Source organism: Chlamydomonas reinhardtii, chromosome 13 (genome assembly GCF_000002595.2).
Source record: "Chlamydomonas reinhardtii strain CC-503 cw92 mt+ chromosome 13, whole genome shotgun sequence".
Classification (NCBI taxonomy): domain Eukaryota; kingdom Viridiplantae; phylum Chlorophyta; class Chlorophyceae; order Chlamydomonadales; family Chlamydomonadaceae; genus Chlamydomonas; species Chlamydomonas reinhardtii.
Window position 1 is genome coordinate 4525995 of NC_057016.1, and position 19653 is coordinate 4545647.

At 65.3% G+C, this 19653-nt stretch overlaps 3 protein-coding genes across 3 annotated transcripts; 1 reads left to right on the top strand and 2 right to left on the bottom strand.

The window, feature by feature from the left end:
- The first annotated feature begins 25 nt into the window (after positions 1 to 25).
- CHLRE_13g602700v5 (uncharacterized protein) lies at positions 26 to 7598 on the top strand. The gene is made up of 12 exons (XM_043069807.1): positions 26 to 209; positions 382 to 433; positions 693 to 772; positions 1062 to 1146; positions 1427 to 1494; positions 1728 to 1826; positions 2025 to 2159; positions 2343 to 2918; positions 3089 to 3586; positions 3865 to 5479; positions 5715 to 5833; positions 6088 to 7598. Exons 1-12 carry the CDS (start codon positions 207 to 209, stop codon positions 6889 to 6891), a joined length of 4134 nt encoding a protein of 1377 aa, XP_042917801.1. The 5' UTR covers positions 26 to 206; the 3' UTR covers positions 6892 to 7598.
- Position 7599: 1 nt separating this feature from the next.
- CHLRE_13g602750v5 (uncharacterized protein) lies at positions 7600 to 12465 on the bottom strand. Its single transcript, XM_043069808.1, has 5 exons — positions 12372 to 12465; positions 11773 to 11896; positions 11460 to 11554; positions 11073 to 11157; positions 7600 to 10860 (listed from the first exon to the last, which is right to left on the bottom strand). The coding sequence occupies exons 1-5, from the start codon at positions 12378 to 12380 to the stop codon at positions 8927 to 8929; spliced, it is 2247 nt and encodes a 748-aa protein (XP_042917802.1). The 5' UTR covers positions 12381 to 12465; the 3' UTR covers positions 7600 to 8926.
- A 60-nt stretch (positions 12466 to 12525) lies between these two features.
- Positions 12526 to 18341, bottom strand: CHLRE_13g603225v5 (uncharacterized protein). Its single transcript, XM_043069819.1, has 13 exons — positions 18120 to 18341; positions 17924 to 17973; positions 17149 to 17352; positions 16455 to 16607; positions 15903 to 15959; positions 15274 to 15327; positions 14911 to 15006; positions 14565 to 14661; positions 14087 to 14169; positions 13713 to 13826; positions 13338 to 13403; positions 12713 to 12799; positions 12526 to 12534 (listed from the first exon to the last, which is right to left on the bottom strand). Exons 1-13 carry the CDS (start codon positions 18289 to 18291, stop codon positions 12529 to 12531), a joined length of 1239 nt encoding a protein of 412 aa, XP_042917803.1. The 5' UTR covers positions 18292 to 18341; the 3' UTR covers positions 12526 to 12528.
- Between the last annotated feature and the right edge of the window lie 1312 nt (positions 18342 to 19653).

Consider the following 19653-nt stretch of genomic DNA (forward strand, 5'->3'; position numbering starts at 1 on the left):
CGCAACCATGGCAGCAACGATGCTCGACGGCAGACTTATAGACGCCGGCGTGCCGTCCTTGCCCAGCGTGGACCCTGGGGACATTCATGTGTTGCTGGTTGATGATGAGGTGGGGCACGGTCGCGCGCTCATGCGTGCCACTCGTCTCGCAATTCTGCAACGCGCACGTCTACGAGCCCTTCGCCCATTAATTGTGCATGTTTGGGATGGCACATACACAAAGGCGACAAACAATACGCACATCTTGACGTGTCCACGCTCCCAAGCCACTTGCCTCGGCCCCCCCCCCCCCCCTCCCGCATCTGGGTGTTCTCGGGCCTAGTGCGACTCGCTAGCTAACGCCTATTGCGCACCTTGCACCCCCTTCATGTACGCCTGTAGCGCCTCACGCGGCTGGTGGTTGGGAACCTTTTGCGGGCGTGCAAGTACAAAGGTAGGGCCGCTGGTGTGGACTGGAGAGGGGGGGGGCGGCCAGGAAAATGACCGTGCTGCAAGCAGTGGACTTGGCCAGGGGTTTGCCAGCCATGACTTCGGAGCAGCAAATGCCATTGGGGGAACATGGCATACACTCGTTTGCGCGTGTTTTGGGAGGCAGCCCCGGTCCACGGCGACGACTGTGTGCCACGCAGCTCACTGCTTAACCGTGTGTTGACCCACGCGTTGCGTTGGCGGTCCTGCCCTGTCCCATGCAGTCACCATCGCCGAGAGCGGCACGCAGGCCTTGGAGGTACTGTCCAAAGCCGGGCCGGGCGCCTTCCAGCTCATATTGACGGTGCGTGGCCCGGGTCCCCTGTGAGGCAATCCCTTGGGTTTTGACGCGCGACAGGGTGGGTTTCGCATGCAGGAGGATCTGCTCAATCGTACTGTTGGGTTTCCCTGTCATTCAGTGCCGCAAGAACCGCGAGCTCCACCCTGCACATGTCCCTGCTTGATTTGGGCTTGCAACAGAATACTCCTTGCCCCCGTGCCGTTCCTATTGGACGTCGGCAGTTCATCCTTATGCTTCAAGCACTCCGTTCTCCATTAACGGGTACCCCCCTCCCTCGCCCCCCCCCCCGCAGGATGTGATGATGCCAGACGTGGGCGGATTGGAGCTGCTGCGCTTCGTGCGCTCACACCCGCACCTCAGCAACGTTCCCGTCATCAGTGAGTAAAACACAGCCCCACAGCACCCCTAGCGCCGCCACACAAGTAAAACATCAGCCCGGGCAAGGGCAGGGGTCGCTGCTAGGGAGGGGGCAGGGGCAGGAGAAACAGGGGCAGGAGCAGCAGAGCCAGGCTGGAGTATAAGTATTGCCGTGGCTGGATGGAGCGAGACGCGCAGCCGACCTGGCGACAGCGAAATATACCTGTGCCGTCACCCCGCCCTCAAACCGCCCCTGTTCCCAGCGCGTCCACCCGTCCACCCGTCCGCCCCACCCCGCAGTGATGTCAGCCAGTGAGGCGCAGGAGACCATGTGCGCGGCGCTGTTGGGCGGCGCGGAGGAGTACCTGGTGCGTGGCTGCAGGAGGAGCAAGGGGGGGGCGTGTGTGGCTGTCTGTCAGCAAAGCAGTACGGGAGAACACTGTCTAATGTGCGAATACGCAACATTTGATCGTGTGGTTAAGGCGTGCTGGGGACGTGCTTGGAGTGCGTTGTGTGTAGCCATGTAGAGACGAAAGCGCGGATGGCTATCCGCGCATGGCTTTTCGATGAGTTTACTCTACTTTTAATGTGCGTGACACAGGTGAAGCCGGTCACGCGCAAGGAGGTCCAGAACATCTGGACCCACGTCATGAAGCGCTTCCACGCCGCGTCCGTGCAGCCCGCGGCGGTGGCAGCTGAGGTAACCGCCAGGGTGGTTTCGAGCCTGCAACTATGATGAGGGGAACAGCTGTGCACGACACGTGTTTGATGACCAGCCCGTCGTCTACCAGGCATGCGTCACACCCACATCAGCAGTTCAGCACAGGCCTGCTGGCGGTTGTTGCCGAGGTAGCGCACTTACCGCATTCCCGTGCTGCGGATGTGGATGCGGATGCAGGTGGGGTCGAGTGAGCCGGCGACTACGGCGGCGGCGCCTGGTGGTCCGGCTGGCGCGCCGGGGTCCACAGCTGTGGCGGGCGTGGCGGCGGGCGCGGGCGCAGCAGGCGGCCAGCACCTCATGAGCCTGGGCATGGTGAGTTGGCATGTGTTGAAAAAAGACAAAGCGATATTGACATATTGTATATGTGTTTCATGGGAAAACAAAAAGGGCACGGCAGATGTGGAAAGTTGACACGGCATGCAAGCGATACTGGGGCGCAATGATGTGTATGCAACATGCTCTGCTTTGGGCCCCCGCTGTGTCGTGCTGCAACAGGGCCTGAGCGCAGGGCTGGGCCTGCCTCCAGAGGTGGCGCGGGACGTCATGCGCGCGGCCGCGCTCGCCGCCAGCACCACCGCCCACCACCACCCGGGCGCTGGCGGCGGGTCCGGGAGCGGCGGCGGAGCCATGGACGCTGGCGGCGGCGGCGCAGGAGGCGGCGGCGGAGGTGGAGGAGGATTGCCGGATGATGCAGCAATGCGGCTAGCGCTCATGAACGGTATATCCCACACCAACACGGCGGGCGCTGCTGTTGCCGCTGGCGCGGCTGCAACTGGGGCTGCTGCGGCTGGTGCTACTGCCGCGCCTGGCACGGATCTGGCCGCTGCAGCTGCAGCGGCGGAGGCTGTAGCAGCCGGCGGTGCGCAGACCGGGTCAGCACGAGGTGGCGTGGCAGGGCCGGGGCCGGGGTCGGCAGCGGCAGTAGCAGCCGCTACAGCTGCGGTGGCGCCGGGCGCTGAGGTGAGCAAGGTGAACCTGCTCAAATGGCTGCGGCGGCCCAGTCGGACTGTGCAGCCCAAGGAGAGCTTCTGGATCTTCTGTGAGGTGCTGCTTCTGCTGGAGAGCTGCCAGGTGGGTGGGCGGGTGGGGTGGGGTCCAGATATGGAACCAGGTCTGCTGGAGGTGGTAAATGACATAGAGGGCTAGGCTGGTGGGGGCAGGCGTGCAACCGTGCTAGCAAGTGGCAACGCAGCTCGTGGCACGCGTGTCACCACACCACACCACACGTGTTCTGCATGCAGGCGAGCCATGGCGCCACGGCACGTGCGTGCGGGTTACGGCCCAGCCGCATGGTGTTGTACAGCAACGGCCGTGTGGCGTTCGTACAGCCGCCTCCCTCAGCAGCGGCGGCTGCTACAGCCGGGCAACAGCAGCAGGTGGGGAAAGCTGGCGGCAACAATAAAGACGGTGGTGGAGGTGGCGGAGGAGGAACCGCAGGGACACCGGATGCGATGGAGGGAGTGGAGGGGCCGGGCGCCGCTGCCGGCGGCGATGCCGCCGGCGCTGCTACAGCCACACCCAACGGCAACGGCAGTACGCCAGCGGCTACAGCCGCCGCGCCCGCGGACGAGGAGGAGGCTCTGTACCGAAGCCCAGAGGAGGAGGCGGCGGGACCGGGTGCAACAGCCGCCGCTGTCGCTGCTGCTACTGCCGCCAGTGACATGTTCAGCCTGGGGCTGTTGTTCCTGGAGCTCTTCTTTGCGGCGCCGGGGCCGCAGCAGCGCGCGGAGCTTCTCCGGGTGAGGCGGGGCTGCAGGCGGAGGAGGAGAGGGTGCGGGATGGAGGAGGAGGAGGAGGAGGAGGAGGAGGAGGAGGAGGAGGAGGAGGAGGAGGAGGAGGATAGGGGGCTGCAGGAGAAAGTGAGGGAGCGGGCTGGAGGCTGGAGCAGAGCCGGGCCGGGCATGGGGAGCAGAAGGGAGGCGCTGGCAAAGCGTTCCAATGCTCTGGCATCTGGAAACCCAGGACATATGTCTTACAGTGTGCTTACCTCTACCTGTTTACTCGTATCTGTGTACAGGAGGCTCGTCAGCGGGTGCTGCCTCCCGCCTTCAGCCGGTCCCAGCCCAAGGAGGCCGCCTTTACACTGGCGCTGCTACATCCCGACCCCGCCTGCCGCCCCACACTGGCAGAGCTGCTCTCAAGCGCCATGTTCAGGGCCACAACCACCAGCCTGCGAAAGCGGGCCGCGGCGGCGGCAGCAGCGGCAGCAGCAGGGGCTGTAGCAGCGGGTGGCGCGGGGGCGCTGGGAGGTGAGGCTGCAGGGCAGCAAGGCGGTGCCGGGGCTGGGGCCGGGGTGGCGCCGGGGGGTGCAGCGAAGCGCGCGGCGCAGCAGCATGCGCCCGGGCGAACGCCGGGTGCGGCGCCGGCAGCAGCGAGTGCGGCGGCAGCGGCGGCAGCGGCAAATGGAGCGGCCGCGAGGCCGGGCGGGCACACGGGGCGCCACCGGCTAGCGAACGGGAGCGGAGTGGTGGCGGAGGCAGCAGAGGCCGCGTCAGTGCAGCTGGCAGCAACAGGTGCCGCGGCGTCGCCCAGTGTTGCGGCGGCGACCGCCAACGGCGTGCACGCGGCGCCGCCAGCCGCACCCCACGCGCCACACGCCGCGCCGGCTGCCGCACCAGCACCCGCGCAACGCCCGGCCCCAGCCGCCTCCGCCTCCGCCGCCCCAGCCACCCTAACCACCACGGCTCCTGGCTCTGGCGCTGGCCCGCCGCTGCGTGTGGACGACGCTGTGCTGCTGGAGTTCCTCCATACGCTGCGGAAAAGGAAGCTGGCGGAGCTGGCGGCGGTGGACTGCGAGCTGGGAGCCTTCACCGCAGACGCCAACATGATTGAGCAGTACCTGCTGTACCTGGCGCAGGCCAGGGCGGCCAAACGCTTCCACCGCAACGCCAACGCCAGCGGTGCTGGCGCGGGCGCAGGTGCGGGTGCGGGTGGCGCGGGCGCGGTTGCGGCCGCGGGCGCGGAGCAAGGCGCGGGCGGGAGCGGGGCGGCGGAGGGGGACGCGGCGGCGGAGGATGGCGCGGTGGTTGCCAGCACCTCTGCAGCGGCGGCGGCGGCGGCAGCCGCCGCGGCCGCCATGCCGCCGCCAGCGCACAACGCGGCCTGGTACGAGCAGCACCAGGCCGCTCAGAGCAAGTGGGTGCGCATCGCGGCCAAGTACCCGGCCCTCGAGTCCGTGTTCGTGGAGCGCCGCGGCAGCACAGCCGCCGCCGTCGCCGCGTCCGCCGCAGGCAGCGGCGCCGCCGGCTGGCCTCGCGGCGGCTCCATGTCTGGCACCACCGCCAGCGGCGTGGTGGCCACGACGCCGCGGCACCGTCACGCGGACGCAGGCGGGTTGCCGGAGCCGCTGCTGCGCTTCGCGGAGGACCTGTCCGCCTACGCCACCTTCACCTCGCTCACGCCTGTGGCGTCGCTTCGCTACGGCGACCCGCCGGCCGTGAGCCACATGGTGGCGGGCGCCGCGTTCGACCGCGACGACGAGTTCTTTGCGGTGGCGGGCGTGAGCAAGCGCATCAAGATCTTTGAGCGCGAGGCGGTACTGCAGAGCAACATTGTGGGCGCGCACTACCCGGTGCTGGAGATCAGCAGCCGCTCGCGACTAAGCTCCGTCACCTGGAGCGGGTACATCAAGGGTGAGCAGCGCATGCACACGCGCGAGCACACGCACATGGTTTGAAGTCTAGGATGAAACTAATGCGTGCTGTGTACCGTATTATGGCCCGGGCGCGGCATCCCGACGCAACTCCTAGGTGTGTCGCATTCGTTCTCGTGAGCTCTGTCGGGGGCCTGGGCACTCACGCCTAGACATTTGACACCCCCCCCCCTTACCCGTTACCTGCTGCTGCTGCCGTGCACGCCTCCTGCCAGGCCACCTGGCGTCTGCGGACTACGAGGGGCTGGTCCAGCTGTGGGACGCCAACACCAACACCGAGCTGCTGTCCTTCGAGGAGCACGGCAAGCGCGTGTGGAGCATCGACTTCTCGCAGGTGCGTGCTTGCAGGCGCGGGCGCGGGGAATGGTGCTGGTGCGAGTGATGGTGGTGGTGATGGTGCTGCTGTTAGCTGGGGACCGCGGAGGACTGAGTCTGGGACTTGGGCCGCAGCTGGGGATGGGATGGAATTGGGATGGGGATGGGGCGCCTGGGACTGCACAAATGGGGAGTACGCGCACGCAGCTTATCGCGGTCTTCATGCCATACCGTCATGGTCGCTAACGCGGCGCACCCTCCGCCTCCTCGTAGGCCGACCCCGCCCGCCTGCTCAGCGGCGGCGATGACGGCTTGGTCAAGCTGTGGTCCATACAGCACGAGGCCAGCACCTCCACGCTGGACCTCCGAGCCAATGTCTGCTCCGTACAGTTCTCCCCCCACTCGCCGCACATCTTCGCGGCCGGCGCCGCCAACTACCGCATCTTCCTGTACGACCTACGGCACACCGCCCGCGCGCTGCACGTGATGCCGGGGCACGGGCGCGCGGTGTCGTACGTCCGTTGGCTCTCGCCAACCGCCCTGGTGTCCGCCTCAACCGACAACTGCCTGAAGCTGTGGGCGCTGGACCGACTAGGTCCGGACGGACTGCCGCGATGCGTACAGACGTTCCGCGGCCACACCAACGAACGGAACTTTACGGGCCTGTCGGTGTCGCCAGACGGTTACATCTGCTGCGGCTCGGAGAATAACCGCGTGTTCTGTTACCACCAGAGCATGCCCATGCCGGTGGCTAGCTACGACTTCGCAAGTGGCGGCGGCGGCGGCGGCCTGGGCGGGCTGGGCGGCGTCAGCGGCGGCGACAGCATGCTTGCGGGCGGCGTCGGCGGCTCAATGGTGGGCGGTGGGTTGGGCGTGGGCGGCGGGGCGGGCGACACAGCTGCGTCGGGGGCAGCGGGAGACGGCGGTGGCGGTGGAGCCGGTGGCGCGGGGGCGGGCGGCGGGGGCTCGTCAGCGCCGCCGGGGCAGTTCGTGTCGAGCGTGTGTTGGAGCCGGCGCAGCAACTTGCTGCTTGCTGCCAACTCTGTGGGCGCAATAAAGCTTTTCACGCTCAGCTGAGCGTTGTTGGTGACCACGCGGCGGAGGGCTCAGGTGCAAAAATGGTGGTTCAGGGCCTCTATGCGGGGTGCGCAGGTTGCAAGTTGATAGCACCATGTGATGTTGTGGACTGTTGCCATAACGCAGCCACACCTGGCGTTGAGCCCCCATGGTGCGGGCGGAATAAACTGGTGCGGGTACGGCACGGGGTCGCAGGTCTGGTTGTCTGGTTGATACTGCCGGACAACTAGCTGCAGTCTGTTGATGCATGCTTGCGGTGCGAGCCGGAACTGATGATGACAATGACGATGAGGTGGTGATGATGCACGCATTCTTGCGCTTGCGGTATCACGAGAGAAGACAGTCCGAGCTGTTGTGCGTAGTTATTTATGCCACTCAACAAAGGGTTTCATACAGATTTCGTAGGTCAGGAGTGCGGAGGAGGAGGACGCGGCTGCGCAAGTGACAACAAGGAATAAAAGATGCAGGTAGTGTTGTAGATGGCGGTGACAGTGACAGGGCAAACGTTTTTGTGGGGTATGAATGCGACGTTACAAGGATGGACAGTCCGAGTAGCCATGTAGCTTCGGCGTTTGGGGCAGCAGGGCAGCACGATTGAGTAGACTGCTTGGTGACCTGCGGCCGTGCCTGCGGCACGCAAGCAAACCGCAACCAATCGTGCGTCAGGCCGCCGTGCACGATAATGGAACATGGTAACTTTGTGTCGAACACTGACCCCGGCTATACTCAGTGGTTAGAGCTATCTAGGGCTCGGACACACACTTATTCCTCAGCGGGACAGTGCAGTGCAGGATTACGGCAATGGGCCACTTGCCAGTGGCCCACGCTGTTGACGCGGTGACGGCCCAGCAGTGGCGCTTCGCGCCTTCCCGCCGACGGCGGGGTAATTCAGCAGATGTGGGTACGGCGGAGGTCGACATGGACTTACCGCACTCGGCCGTGCGCCTGGCGGCATGCCGGCATCCCAAATTCACTGGTGCAGCTGCATGCCTGGCCGGCAGGGGCACCCCTGCTGCTGCCACCGCCGCCGCCAGTCTGCAGCGATGCAGGTCGCTTGTGCCCCAGCAGCATCTCCACCAGCGCGTGCCGGATGTTGGTTGCGGAGTCGACGTTAGCTGTTAATAATACGCGGTAACATTACATGGAAAAGGACCTTCCGTGCCGTGCTGCACTCCACTCCTTTTGGGCGGCTTGTTGCCCGTGCCCATCCCACTCCGGGTGTACAACCACCGCAAACTTTGTGTTTTGAGCAACACGATAAGCTCGCGGGCACGTGAATCGTACTGACGCATCATGCATCTTTTGTGCTGCACCGAGTAAGAACTTCATACTGCTCAAGCTGTCTGAAGGCCTGGCACACCCACACTCGCCAAATTCACTCAACCCTAGAGCGCCTGAAGCTTCATGACTACATACCGCCATTGATGTCAGATTGAAAGCATTACGTCCTCCGCACTTGAGCAGAGGAGCCCTGTGCGGATCCCTGCAACCTCTGGACGCCCCCCAAAACGTTTCAAGATCTCAGCCCCACGCATCCACGGCCTCTCGGTCTTGTTTGTGTTCAGGACATGCCTTGTACATCGGCACGCGAGCTCCTATTAATACCCCCCATCCCCATCCTCCCATCCCCACAACCGTATTTACTTCATTCCTTTATCTGCAGCCTTCCATCCTCGTGGCTTCTTTTCGCCCTCCTGCCAAACGCACACCGCACAAACCCACAGTCATGCCAATCCCCGCACACACACATACGCACACACGCACGGTGCACCCAAGCATTGCTGCAGCCCGCAGGGCCGCGCACCTACATGCGCTCCAACTTTGTACAACTGCGGGGAGGGCAACGTATAACGCCCATTGTGCATCTAGCTGCGCCGCCTCCACCAGAACGCTCTCCGCTCCTGCGTCACAAGCACGCACACCTGCTCCTGCAGAAACCCGTCAAAGCCGTAACAGGCGCCCCACTCCCACGACCTGGCCCATCACAATGTGCCTGCTGCGGCACACGCTCGCAGTCGCCTCAGCTGCTGCCTGCCTACACGCCCGCCGCCTGCTGCAGCTCTCGAAGGAGGTGCGAGCTCAGCTGCAGCCGGTGCGCGGCACGGAAGTCGCCGCCACCCTCACCACCCAGCCCGCCCAGGCCGCCGCCGCCGCCACCACCGCCGCCGCCGCCCAGGCCCATATCCAGGCTCAGCCCGCTCGCCGCCGCCAGGTCCAGCCGCTGGCGCTTGATCTCCGGCCCGCCGCCGCCACCACCGCCCAACAGCCCGTGTAGGCTGCCGCCGCCGCCCATGCCTTCCATGCCGTAGTCATCCATGAGGTTGCTGCGCTTGCCCAGGGCCACACTGACCAGCGAGCCAGGGCCCACGCCCGCGCCGCCGTCACCGCCCATGTCGTCGGCTAAGCCGCCGCGGCTGCGGCCTCCGCCGCCATTGCCGCCGGAGCCTCCGCCGCTCATGCCCGCCATAAACTGGAAGAGCTCGTTCAGACCGGCCTGGGTGCTGTTGAGAGACTGGAGCGAGCCCATGCCTAGGCCGTCACCGCCGCCGCCGCCACCGCCGCCGCCGAGCAGGTCGTGATGCCCGCTGCCTAGCCCACCGCCGCCGCCATTGCCACGGCCATACCCGCCGCCGCCGCCGTTACCGCCGCCCGCTCCTGAGGAATGGTGGCTGTGGTGATGGCCATGGTGGTGGTGGTGGCCGTTGTGCCCGTGCAGGCCGCCGCTGGCGTTTAATCCCAGACCCAGATCCAACCCCAATCCCATTGAATCCAGCAGCTGGCCTCCCCGGCCGCCGCCACCGCCGCCGCCGCCACCATGCCCGCCACGGTACCCAGCCGCCGCGGCCGCCGATGCCGCCGACACCGAGCCGCCCAGGCCCTCAAACGTGCCCACGCCGCCTCCTCCACCCACTCCATTGCCACCATTCCCGCCGCCCACGCTGTCCACGTCGCCGGCGCCGCCGCCGCCCATGACACTGAGCGCGTTGTAGAAATCCACGCGCCACTCGTCGGAGCAGAACGCCCAGTAGAGCTGCATGCACTTGATGGCGGCCTGGCGCGCGTCGCGCTCCGTGTCGTACATCCCCATCTTGATGATGGAGCTGCCCGTCCACACGCTGCTGCCGATCAGCCCCTGCGGCGCCGTCGCATCCGTGTACAGCGCGCCGCACATCTCCTCCTTGCTGTTGGCGAAGCGGTTGGGCACCAGCGTCAGCAGCGTGCAGCCCTGAGGCAGCTCGCGCAGGATGGCGCGCTGCACAGAGCTGCTGGCGCCGCCGCCGCCGCCGTTACCGCCGCCGCCGCCTGCGCCGGCGGCGGCTCCGCCCCCGCCGTTACCGCCGCCCCTGCCACCCAAGATCGGCGTGCCCCCGCCGCCGCCACCGCCGCCCAGGTTAAGTGTGGGAGCCATGCCAGGGTCCAGGTCATAGCCGCCCACACCGCTGCTAAAGCCGCCGACCAGGCCGCTAAGACTGCCACCGCCGCCAAGGGGGCCGCCGCCACCCCGGCCGCCGCCGCCGCGGCCGTTACCTGCGCCGCCGTTGCCGCCGCCATTCCGACCCAACGTGCCCGACAACGGCATTGGCGGCACTGGCAAACCCATGTCATCGCCGCCCAGCCCGCTCAACCCGCCCAGACCACCAACACCGCCGCCGTCGCCTCCTAACGAGTCTCCAGGAAATTGCGGGAACAGCGGCTGGTCAATCAGACCCTGAGCCAGGTTCATAACCAAGTTGCCTCCGCCGCCGCCATTCCCAGCCGGGCCGTCGCTGCTGCATGCCGCCGCGTTGTTGCTGTTGCGGCCGCCGCCGCCTCCGGCGACACTGCCGCCACCCAGCCCGTCGTCCAGACCAAGCAGGCCGGCTCCAGGCAGCGGCAGCGGCAGGGGCAGCGGTAGCGGCAGGGGGGTGGACTGGCGGTTCTGGCGCTTGGGTGCGCGGGACTTGGGCGCAGGCGGACTGGCGTCCTCCCCTGCACGCACACACGAGGAGCCAGAGGCAGGCGGCGTCAGGCTGTGGAGGTGGGCGCCGCGGTGACGGAGGAGGCCCTTGCGAGCTGCACGTGCCCTTCCGTCCGTCCTGCCGTTTGTGAGTAGCCCCTCCCTCGACACAGCCTCCCAACGCTACACGGCCTCCGAACGCCCCCTCCCCCCCCCGGCCTTCCCTGCCATGCAGCTGCCTCACCATCGTCTAGGCCGCTCAGGTCATCTCCTTGATCCGCTTTGCCGCGGCCGCCCGTACCGCCAGTCACAGCGCCGCCGCCGGCCACCTGTGTCAGCAGTCACACGCGTCAGCTAACAAGCCTTCAGCAGCGCTGTGGCATCAACGGCAGGACCAAACTTCACCAAACCCATCTCGCCAACCCAGACCCCTCCTTAGCCCCTTCCCCCAAACCCGCCTCAGCCCCGCCCTGGATTGCGGTCATATCGCGAATGCTGTGAATGTCCCGCCCTTCCCCTTCCCACCAGCACACAAACACACACGCCCATCCTGCCCTGCCCTGTTCCTCCCCCTCTCCTTAAATAATCATGAATGTAACCCCCCACCCCCCACCCCCCCCCCCACACACACCTGCTCAATCTTGCTCATGACGCCCCTCATCTTGGGGTCGTCCAGCAGGTTGCCCTGGTCGTCCACGTACTCCGAGTAGGCGAAGTTCAGCTTGGCTGCACGAGCGCGCGAGGCGGGCAAGCGGGGTAGTGAGGGGCGGGGTTAAGGGTGGAGGAGGCAGGAGGAGGCCGAAAATGACGGATATGACGCCAACCCACCCACCATCAAAGCTAGCAAGCTCATGCCTGAAGTACAGGTAGTCAGCCGCCGTACCCTGACTGATGCAACCGCCCCCGCCTCCTCGTGCCCCCCAGCTCAGCTCAGCTATGCTCACCCCTCAGTCCGCGCAGCTTGACTGCCGCCTTGTCAAACGCCCTCGCGGCGTCGTACTCGGACAGGAAGGACCCCAGGTACACGTACTTGCCGCCGCTGTTGATGGCGGCCTGCCAGCGCTTGTTCTGTGTGGGCAAATGTATGAGCGCGTATGTTGTGTGTGTGTGTGTGTGTGTGTGTGTGTGTGTGTGTGTGTGTGTGTGTGTGTGTGTGTGTGTGTGTGTGTGTGTGTGTGTGTGTGTGTGTGTGTGTGTGTGTGTGTGTGTGTGTGTGTGTGTGTGTGTGTGTGTGTGTGTGTGTGTGTGTGTGTGTGCAAGGTTGTGTGTGTCATGTAGAGATGGCGAGCAGCAGAGCACATGCCGGCGGTGGCACGTAACGCCGCCTGCGGCTACCCACAGAGCCACACGCCCCGGCCCCCCCAGCCCCCCCACGCTGCTGAGCCACCCTGTCCGCCACCGATGCCCCCACTGCCGTGGGTTCGGGGTCTCGGGGAACTTAACTCCCACGGGCCTCTTTCGGAGTGGCCTATCCCATGGGCCCCCCACCCGCCCACCCCACACACAAACCTTCGCATGCACAGTGCCGACCGTTTCCTCCCACCCAACCCATCCCCCACCCACCCAGCACGCCACCCAGCACCCCACCTGCTTGAGGCCGTCGTCAATGGACAGCTGCGCCACCACCCAGTCGTGGATGCGGTCGGCCTGGGGGTCAGGGGGAGGGAGAAAATGTGTGTGCGTGTGTGTGTGGGTGTGTATCATAGCTTGAGCAGATGTCAGCACGAACGGCGTGTGTATGTGTGCGTGCGTGTGTGCGGGAGGAGTGTTGGACAACAAAAACACGGGCGGGCTTTTGTTTCGTTTCTTAACACATGTCCCGGGCACGCCCGGACACACCCCCGACACGCCCCTGACACGCCCCCCTCCCCCTTTCCCCCCCACCTGCTCGGGCCTCTGCCACAGCACGTGCTCCAGCAGCAGGCAGTCGTACTCCGTCACCGACTCACGCCCGTTGCAGTAGGCGGCCACCTAGCGGGAGGGGGGGCAGACGAGGGGGTGGGGGGTTGGGGGTTTCGCATGGTTGAAACATTGAGGGGTTGGGGGGAGGCGAGGGTGGAAGGAGGGGAGGACCGTGGTGAAAGGTAAGAAGAAGGAGATGGGGGGTGCGATGATGTGCGTCCCTCCCTCCTACTGCACACGCACAGGCGCAGCCCGCCCTTGCCCACACGCCCTGCTTCCCGCTGCCCCCCTCCCCCTCTGGTTTGTGCTGTCCCCACCCCCCCCTGGCTGTTCGGGTTCTGGGTCCCGATCACTGCTGATGGGCTGGTGGCTCCCCGCCCCCAATTTCAAAGTTGTGATTTAATCAATCCGTTCTACACATGAACGGCCTACGCCCTCGCGCCCCAACTCATCCACTCGGTTCTCCATGAACGGCTATCTCTCCCGCCCGGCCCTTACACATATACAAACACATATACAATCCGTAAGTAACTCCGGCGATTGGGCGGGTCTCGTTCCATGTCGCTGCTTAACACATGAACAACCCCACGCACGCCCTCGCTCGCACCTGCAGCAGCTGAATGGACTTGACCAGTCGGCGGTCCGACACGTACACCGGGGGCTCAATCTTCTCCTGTGCGGGGGAGGTGCCAGTCGGGGGGGGGGCGTGTCTGGAAAGCACACGAGGGAACTGGGTCGACACTGTGCGCGCGTGTGTGTATCTGCATGTGTATTCCTCCCTTGTGATCGCTACCACACACAACCCTGCCCTCCTCCTCGCGTCTATTGCATTGGGTTCGGTGCAGTTTGGGCTAGTATCTACACACACACACACACACACACACACACACACACACACACACACACACACACACACACACGCACGCACGCACGCACACACACACACACACACACACACACCACCCCAACCCCGCGCTCCCACCTGCAGGTATGTGCGCAGGTCCGTGACCATCTGGATGACGGAGCCGGGCACGCGCACCGACCTCAGCGCGGCGGCCTTGCAGCTGTCGATGTCGCCGCGCGTCAGGAGCATGGACTGTAGGGGGTTACATTCATGATTAGTTAAGGAAGTGGGGGGCAGGGTCGTGTGCGTAAGGGAGTCAGCCGGCAGGGGGGAAGGGTCAGCAGCAGGGGGGTGGGAAGGATCAGACGGGTCAGCAGCGGCTCACAGACCATGACCGGTGCTGACGGCGTGACGTGACCCCACCCCACCCCAAGGCACACACCCCACTGGGCACTGGCCCAATGCCGCAGTCAGCCGCACAGCCCGACCCCACCATCGCCTCCCGGCCGCACCTGTGGGATGGCGGCGGCACGTTGCGCGGCGGCGGAGGCGCTTCCCTCGCTGCCGCTGTAGTAGGTGAGCATTTGCGCCACACCTGTTGGCGAATGCACGTAAACACAACGACAAAACGGGGATACCACAAGTCACGTCGCCTTCAGGCTTGCAAATGACACGGAGGGGTCTCCCCTCCTCTTCATGCCTCATGCTTCATGCGCGTGCGTGGGACCGGGGGAACAGCATGCGGGTGTGTGGGCGGGTGGGGAACACAAAAAGGGGCATGTGGGGGCGCGGGAGGCGAGGGGAGGAGCTGCTGCGTGCCTGACCCGACACCTGCGCGCCTACCTACCCACCAAACGCACTCACCCACCCACCCACACGAAGTTCCCCCGACCCTGCCTCCCTCATCCCCCAATCCCCCTTCCCTCCCCCTCAATCCCTCCCCCCTCCCCCTCCCCCCCCCCCCAATCCTGCTCTCCCCCCCGCTCTCACCTGCGGGCGACACCTGGCGCACCTGGCGCCGCACCAGGAAGCGGTCGTACAGCGCGTCCAGCTCCTCGGACTCGGGCAGCTCGTTGGAGGCGCCCACCTGCACGGGGGGGGGGGGGAGGAGGGGGGAGGAGGAGGGGGGAGGAGGGGAGGGGGGGAGGGGAACGGGGAGGGAGGAGGTGGGTAGGGAGGAGGCGAGGAGTAGGGGGAGGCGAGGAGTAGGATGAGGAGAAGATCGCAAGTGCATCGGTGACCACACCACATTCGTACACACGCCCCAACCCACCCGCCTCCACCCACCACCACCTCCGCCACCCCACCCCTCCCTCCCTCCCACCCACCCACCCACCATGCTGATGAGCGGCACGGGCACGCGCTTGTTGCCGTTGTCGAACAGGCGCTCGTTGATGAGCGTGAGCAGCGTGTTCAGGATGGCGCTGTTGGCCTGCGCGAAGAGGCAGAGAGCAAGGGACAGGGGGGGAGAGGGGGGTTTGAGCGGGGGTTGGGAAGGGGGTTTTGAGCGGGGGAGTGGCGATGGGTAATTACATGCGTACGGTGGCAGACATGCACGCTCTCCTCTCCCTCTGCCTCCCCCCTCCCCCCTCTCCATCATCATTACCCCGGCTCTGCCCCCGCGGGCCTCCGCCCCCCAACCCCTCGACATACACGCACCCCTGCTTCCCCCCACCACAAAAACACACACGCCACGCACCTTGAAGATCTCATCAATGAACGCCACCTCCGCAGTGGGCAGGTAGCCGTCCACCTGGAGGAGGAAGGTTTGAAAGGGGGGTTGAACAGATGGTACAGGGGGGTGGTAATGTGCCGGAGCCCAAATAGGTCCCAACAGTGGGAATCATCGGCCAACCCAGAAATGCAGGGCGAGAGGGGGAGGTGGGGGCAGGTCAGGTGGGTAAGCAGGTGGGAGGGCAGGTAAGCAGGTGGGTGGGTCAGCAGGTGGGTGGGTCAGCAGGTGGGTGGTGCGTAAGCAGGTGGGTGGGTGGGTTGCGATGTGCAGCCGATCGAGCCGCCGTCACACGGGAATGGCATGTGTGTGTCGGGACACACGGCCCGAGGCCCACGTCCCTGACCCCAGCCCCGCCCTCTTGTCGCCCCACAACCACATCCATTCTCAGTGCCGCTTCCGCCTTTCTCCATGCGTATCCCCCGTCCTTACGGTACCCATGCCTAAGGTTACGGTACACACACGCACGCGCTGTCCACGCGCTGTCCGGCATGTTCCTTCCATGTGCTCGCTACCGCACACAACCAGTCCCACAACCAGTCCCACAACCACCCCAAGTTCTCACACCCACACCCCACACGCCCACGCCCCCGCACCTGGCGGATGTACTGGTCCTCCTCCAGGGCGCGCATGGACAGCGGACCAAACAGCTCCTGTGGGGGTCGGGGCGAGGGCGGTTGGGCCGGTAAGGAGATCCACCAGAGGCTGGTCCGGGGGAGTCGGAGAGCGCCGTGAGAGCGGCGTGGCGTGTGCCGACACCACGTGCGGCGCCAACCCGTGCGGCGTCAGCACCCGCAAGACCCCGTGAGGCCCCGTGAGGCCCCGCGAAGCGGCCCACACCGCTCTTCTCCAGCCGCCCCGCCGCGGCATGCACCCAGCGACCACTGCCCCCTGGGGGCCGCCCTCCCAGCCGCCCTCTCACAGCCACAACCCCAACCACCATCACGGTACGGACACCACTTGCAGATTGCATTCACTCCCGTCATCCATCATGGACGGCCACCCTCCCCTCCCTCCTCGATTTCTACGCGTCCATTGCATGACCTCCTCTCTCCTGCTCTCAAGGGACGGTGGAGACAACCCCCAATCCCTCCCCTCTCCACCCCCCCTCCCCTCTCCCCCCCTCCCCTACAACCCGCTCATTTTACCTCGGGCACGGAGAACCTGGTGAGCAGGCGCTCGAAGTAGGTGCCGTCGATGAGGGCGTTGAGGCGGCGGCCCACCTCGGACTTGGCGGTGCCGGGCGGGCCGATCAGCAGGATGTGCTCGCCGGCCATGGCCGCCAGCAGCAGCAGACGCACCTGGCAGGAGAAAGGGATAGGGGGGGCAGCAAGTTTACAACATTGGGAACAGGAGACAGGGAAGAGGGGGGGGGTAGTGGAGACGGGGTTGGGGGGGCTGGATAGATGCGGGTGGGGTAGTTCATTCCCATCGCAATCGGATGGGGTGGGCAGGGCGGGCGACTGGGCGGTGGAGGGTTGGGTTTGCCCCTCGTCACCGCACCCTGCACGTTGCCCCCAGGCCCCCACCGCCCGGCCTTACTACTCCCCACCCCTGTCCCCACCCCGGGATTGGTTCAACGTTAACCCCTGTCCCCACCCCTGTCCCCACCCCTGCATGCACCCCGCACCCTCGGTCTCTCGCCCTGTGTCCTGCCCCTCCTGGCCCTCGAGGTCGCCCTGCGCCCTTTGTCCCCCTCCCCTCATTGACCAACCATCCCCTTCTCCCAGTTGCCTTTCACGGACGGCTGCCCCCTTTCCTGCGCCTCAACAACTACTCCCTCCACCTTGACCCCCATCCTTCCAACCCCCCCCCCTCCTCGTTCCGCCGCCACCGCCTCACCTCGGCGTCCCTCTCCACCAGCCCCTCCTGCATCACGCCAATGGCGTTGCGCAGCTTCTCCTTGAGGCGCGCCAGCACAGCGCCCGCCGCCGCGTCGCGGCCGCCGGCGCCGCCCGCGCCGCCATTGGCCCCGGTGGCCTGGTCCTGGAGCCCGGTCATGAGGCGCTGCAGCGTAGCACGCACCTCATCGCGCACCGCGTTGACCTGGTCAGTGGTCAACGGTCAGAGGGGCCAGAGCGGCAGGGGTGGCAGCAGGGTCAGAGTGGCAGGGGTGGGGCGGCAGGGTCAGAGTGGCAGGGGTGGGGCGGAGCTTTCCACGGGGAGTGGCAAGGCGTGTCGCCAGTGGCGAGGGCGGGAGTAGAGACGGCGGCCAGAGCTGCCTCTCTCCTAGCAGTCACAGCCGTCTCAGCATGCAGCTAGCAAAGCTAAGCATGCTGGGATAGGCATGTTGGTGTTGCACCACACAAAGTGAGCTCTAGAGTAGCGTGTGTTGGGCTCACGCGCTGGTCGGTTGTGTAAACACGTGACACGCCGGTCCAGTCACGTACCCCATGCCATACGCCTGGGCTTGAGCCACCTAGACTCTGTCCCCGTTATTCCACATGATGCCGAACAAGGCCCTTGAACACTTGAGGAATGCCAAAGAACCCATTCCCGAATCCTGGGGCTTGACTGGAGTCCGAGGGCCAAGCCATAGGCACCTCCGTCTCACGCTGACGCCCCGCTATGCGCACGCTAGCACGGCCACGCCAAAACGGACAGCCGCGCAACTCACGTCGGCATTTGTCTTGCGCTCCCGCTCCAGGAAGTTTGAGTCATAGTTTGCTGTGAGGAGGGGCGTGCAGAAAACACCCTAGATGACATGACCGTTTATCGCGGTGCGACCGTCCCAAATGATCCTCCAGTCATGCAAGCACACATTTCAAGTTCTTTTATCAGAGGATCGAGTTAGCAAAGGAGCAATAACGCACCCGCGCGAACAACCCTGCCTCGCTGCTGAGACTCCGGCTGCTTGGCGATCCGCGAGAGAGTGGCGCGCGAACGAGGAGCGCAAGAGCAAGATGCTAGCGGATGCGTTAGCTGCCGGGCCTCGTTCGCGCGAGCGACGACCCCAGCGGCCAGGGGATGGCTGGCGAGGAACATAGCAACAGAGTTTTAATACACCTAGAGACTAATAAGGGTGAATGCGGTGGGATATGACTGTGGAGCTCAGCAAATATGCGAACAGCCTGGGTTTAGGGAGTAGCAAGCGTGCCCTCATCCGCGCTCACACATGTGTGCTATGACCCGCCCCAACCGTGGCTCACCGTCCCCAGGCCTCCGACCCCTGGTGAACCTAGAGAGCGTTTGCGCTTTGCATTGTAAGAATGGTGAGTGCATGCGTCTGGCCCACCCAGTCTGCTCGCACGACCTTGCGCGAGTTCGGCCGGGGAATGTCACGTCATGTCCATGGTCATGTCTTGGCCCGGAACCCGTTGCAGTATTTGTGAGGTCAGGTTCCTACCACTCCAGTTGCTCACTGCACCTAGTCATACAGGTGCAGCACAGCCCACCGTACGTTCTCTGTGCCAGCTCACACAGGCCACCGGCTTTTGGCCCACGGCTTTGCCAACGGCCAGGTTGACGGCTCCCTAGTGCTCCCTGGTCACTTCCCATGGTGCTCACCTCGTGTCGCTGACGCCTCTTGGTGCAGTGCTGCTGCCTGTATCCGTGTGTGGTAAGCAGAGCGGCGGAGCTGCGGAGGCGCAAGCTTGGTCCCCTCGGTGTGCAAGGGGAGCGCGCAACAGCATTCCCGCTCGCCACCAGCTCAGATCGCCCCAGGGGCGCTCAATTTCACGATCAGCACTATGTAGCAGCTCTTTGCATCATCTGGTCAGGGTGCAATTTGTTCTTCGGGACTCAACAGTATCAGCCGCTTGCTTCCTTTGCCATGTCCCCGCGCACTCTGGGTGCGCAAGCAGTACAGCCGCATTCCTGCAGCCCAATGCCGCCGCATTCCTGCTCCAGTCCATACGGGCTGCACACGGTGCAAAGCACGTATACCTAGCGTGTCGGTGCCGCGCCGTGGCGCCGGGGCCGGCGCGCTCATCAGAACGGCCTGAAGGAGGCGCACAGCTGCAGCACACACCCACAGCACTGCATAAACGACTGATGTTCACGCGAGCACGCAGCAAACTTGGGAAGCATGCTTATCACCTTGGCTTATCACAACAAGAACAGGAAGGCACCTAGGCACATGCTCGGGGCCCCCACTTATTCACGGGGGCGGCACCAGTCAGGGACGCGCCCCTCAACTACCCAGCACTCCTACGGACGCTGGTCATCTTCCTGCAGGTGCGGTGCGGCTCTGCATCGCGAGCGAGTGTGGCGTTGTGGTGTGTCTGTGTGGTGCTATCGCCTGGCCGGGCGCCCGGAGCGTGAGGAATGCGCATCAGCAAACTTCCAGCCAGCCAGCAACTTGTCGGTACAGTAACTCCGGCGTTCGACCAGCCATGCACTCCTGCT

Bases quoted from the DNA above. Each gene is read 5' to 3' on its own strand.
- CHLRE_13g602700v5 (XM_043069807.1), top strand. The intron at 434-692 runs GTAGGGCCGCTG...TGTCCCATGCAG, and splicing joins GCGGGCGTGCAAGTACAAAG to TCACCATCGCCGAGAGCGGC. The intron at 2,919-3,088 runs GTGGGTGGGCGG...TTCTGCATGCAG, and splicing joins TTCTGCTGGAGAGCTGCCAG to GCGAGCCATGGCGCCACGGC.
- CHLRE_13g603225v5 (XM_043069819.1), bottom strand. From the start codon at position 18,291: ATGTTCCTCGCCAGCCATCCCCTGGCCGCTGGGGTCGTCGCTCGCGCG. The intron at 15,328-15,902 runs GTGCGGGGGCGT...TTCCTCCTCCAG, and splicing joins AGGACCAGTACATCCGCCAG to GTGGACGGCTACCTGCCCAC. The intron at 12,800-13,337 runs GTGCGAGCGAGG...CCCTCCCGCTAG, and splicing joins AGTCCATTCAGCTGCTGCAG to GTGGCCGCCTACTGCAACGG.
- CHLRE_13g602750v5 (XM_043069808.1), bottom strand. The intron at 11,555-11,772 runs GTGAGCATAGCT...GCGCTCGTGCAG, and splicing joins CAAGCTGCGCGGACTGAGGG to CCAAGCTGAACTTCGCCTAC. The intron at 10,861-11,072 runs GTGAGGCAGCTG...GTGTGCGTGCAG, and splicing joins CCTGAGCGGCCTAGACGATG to GGGAGGACGCCAGTCCGCCT.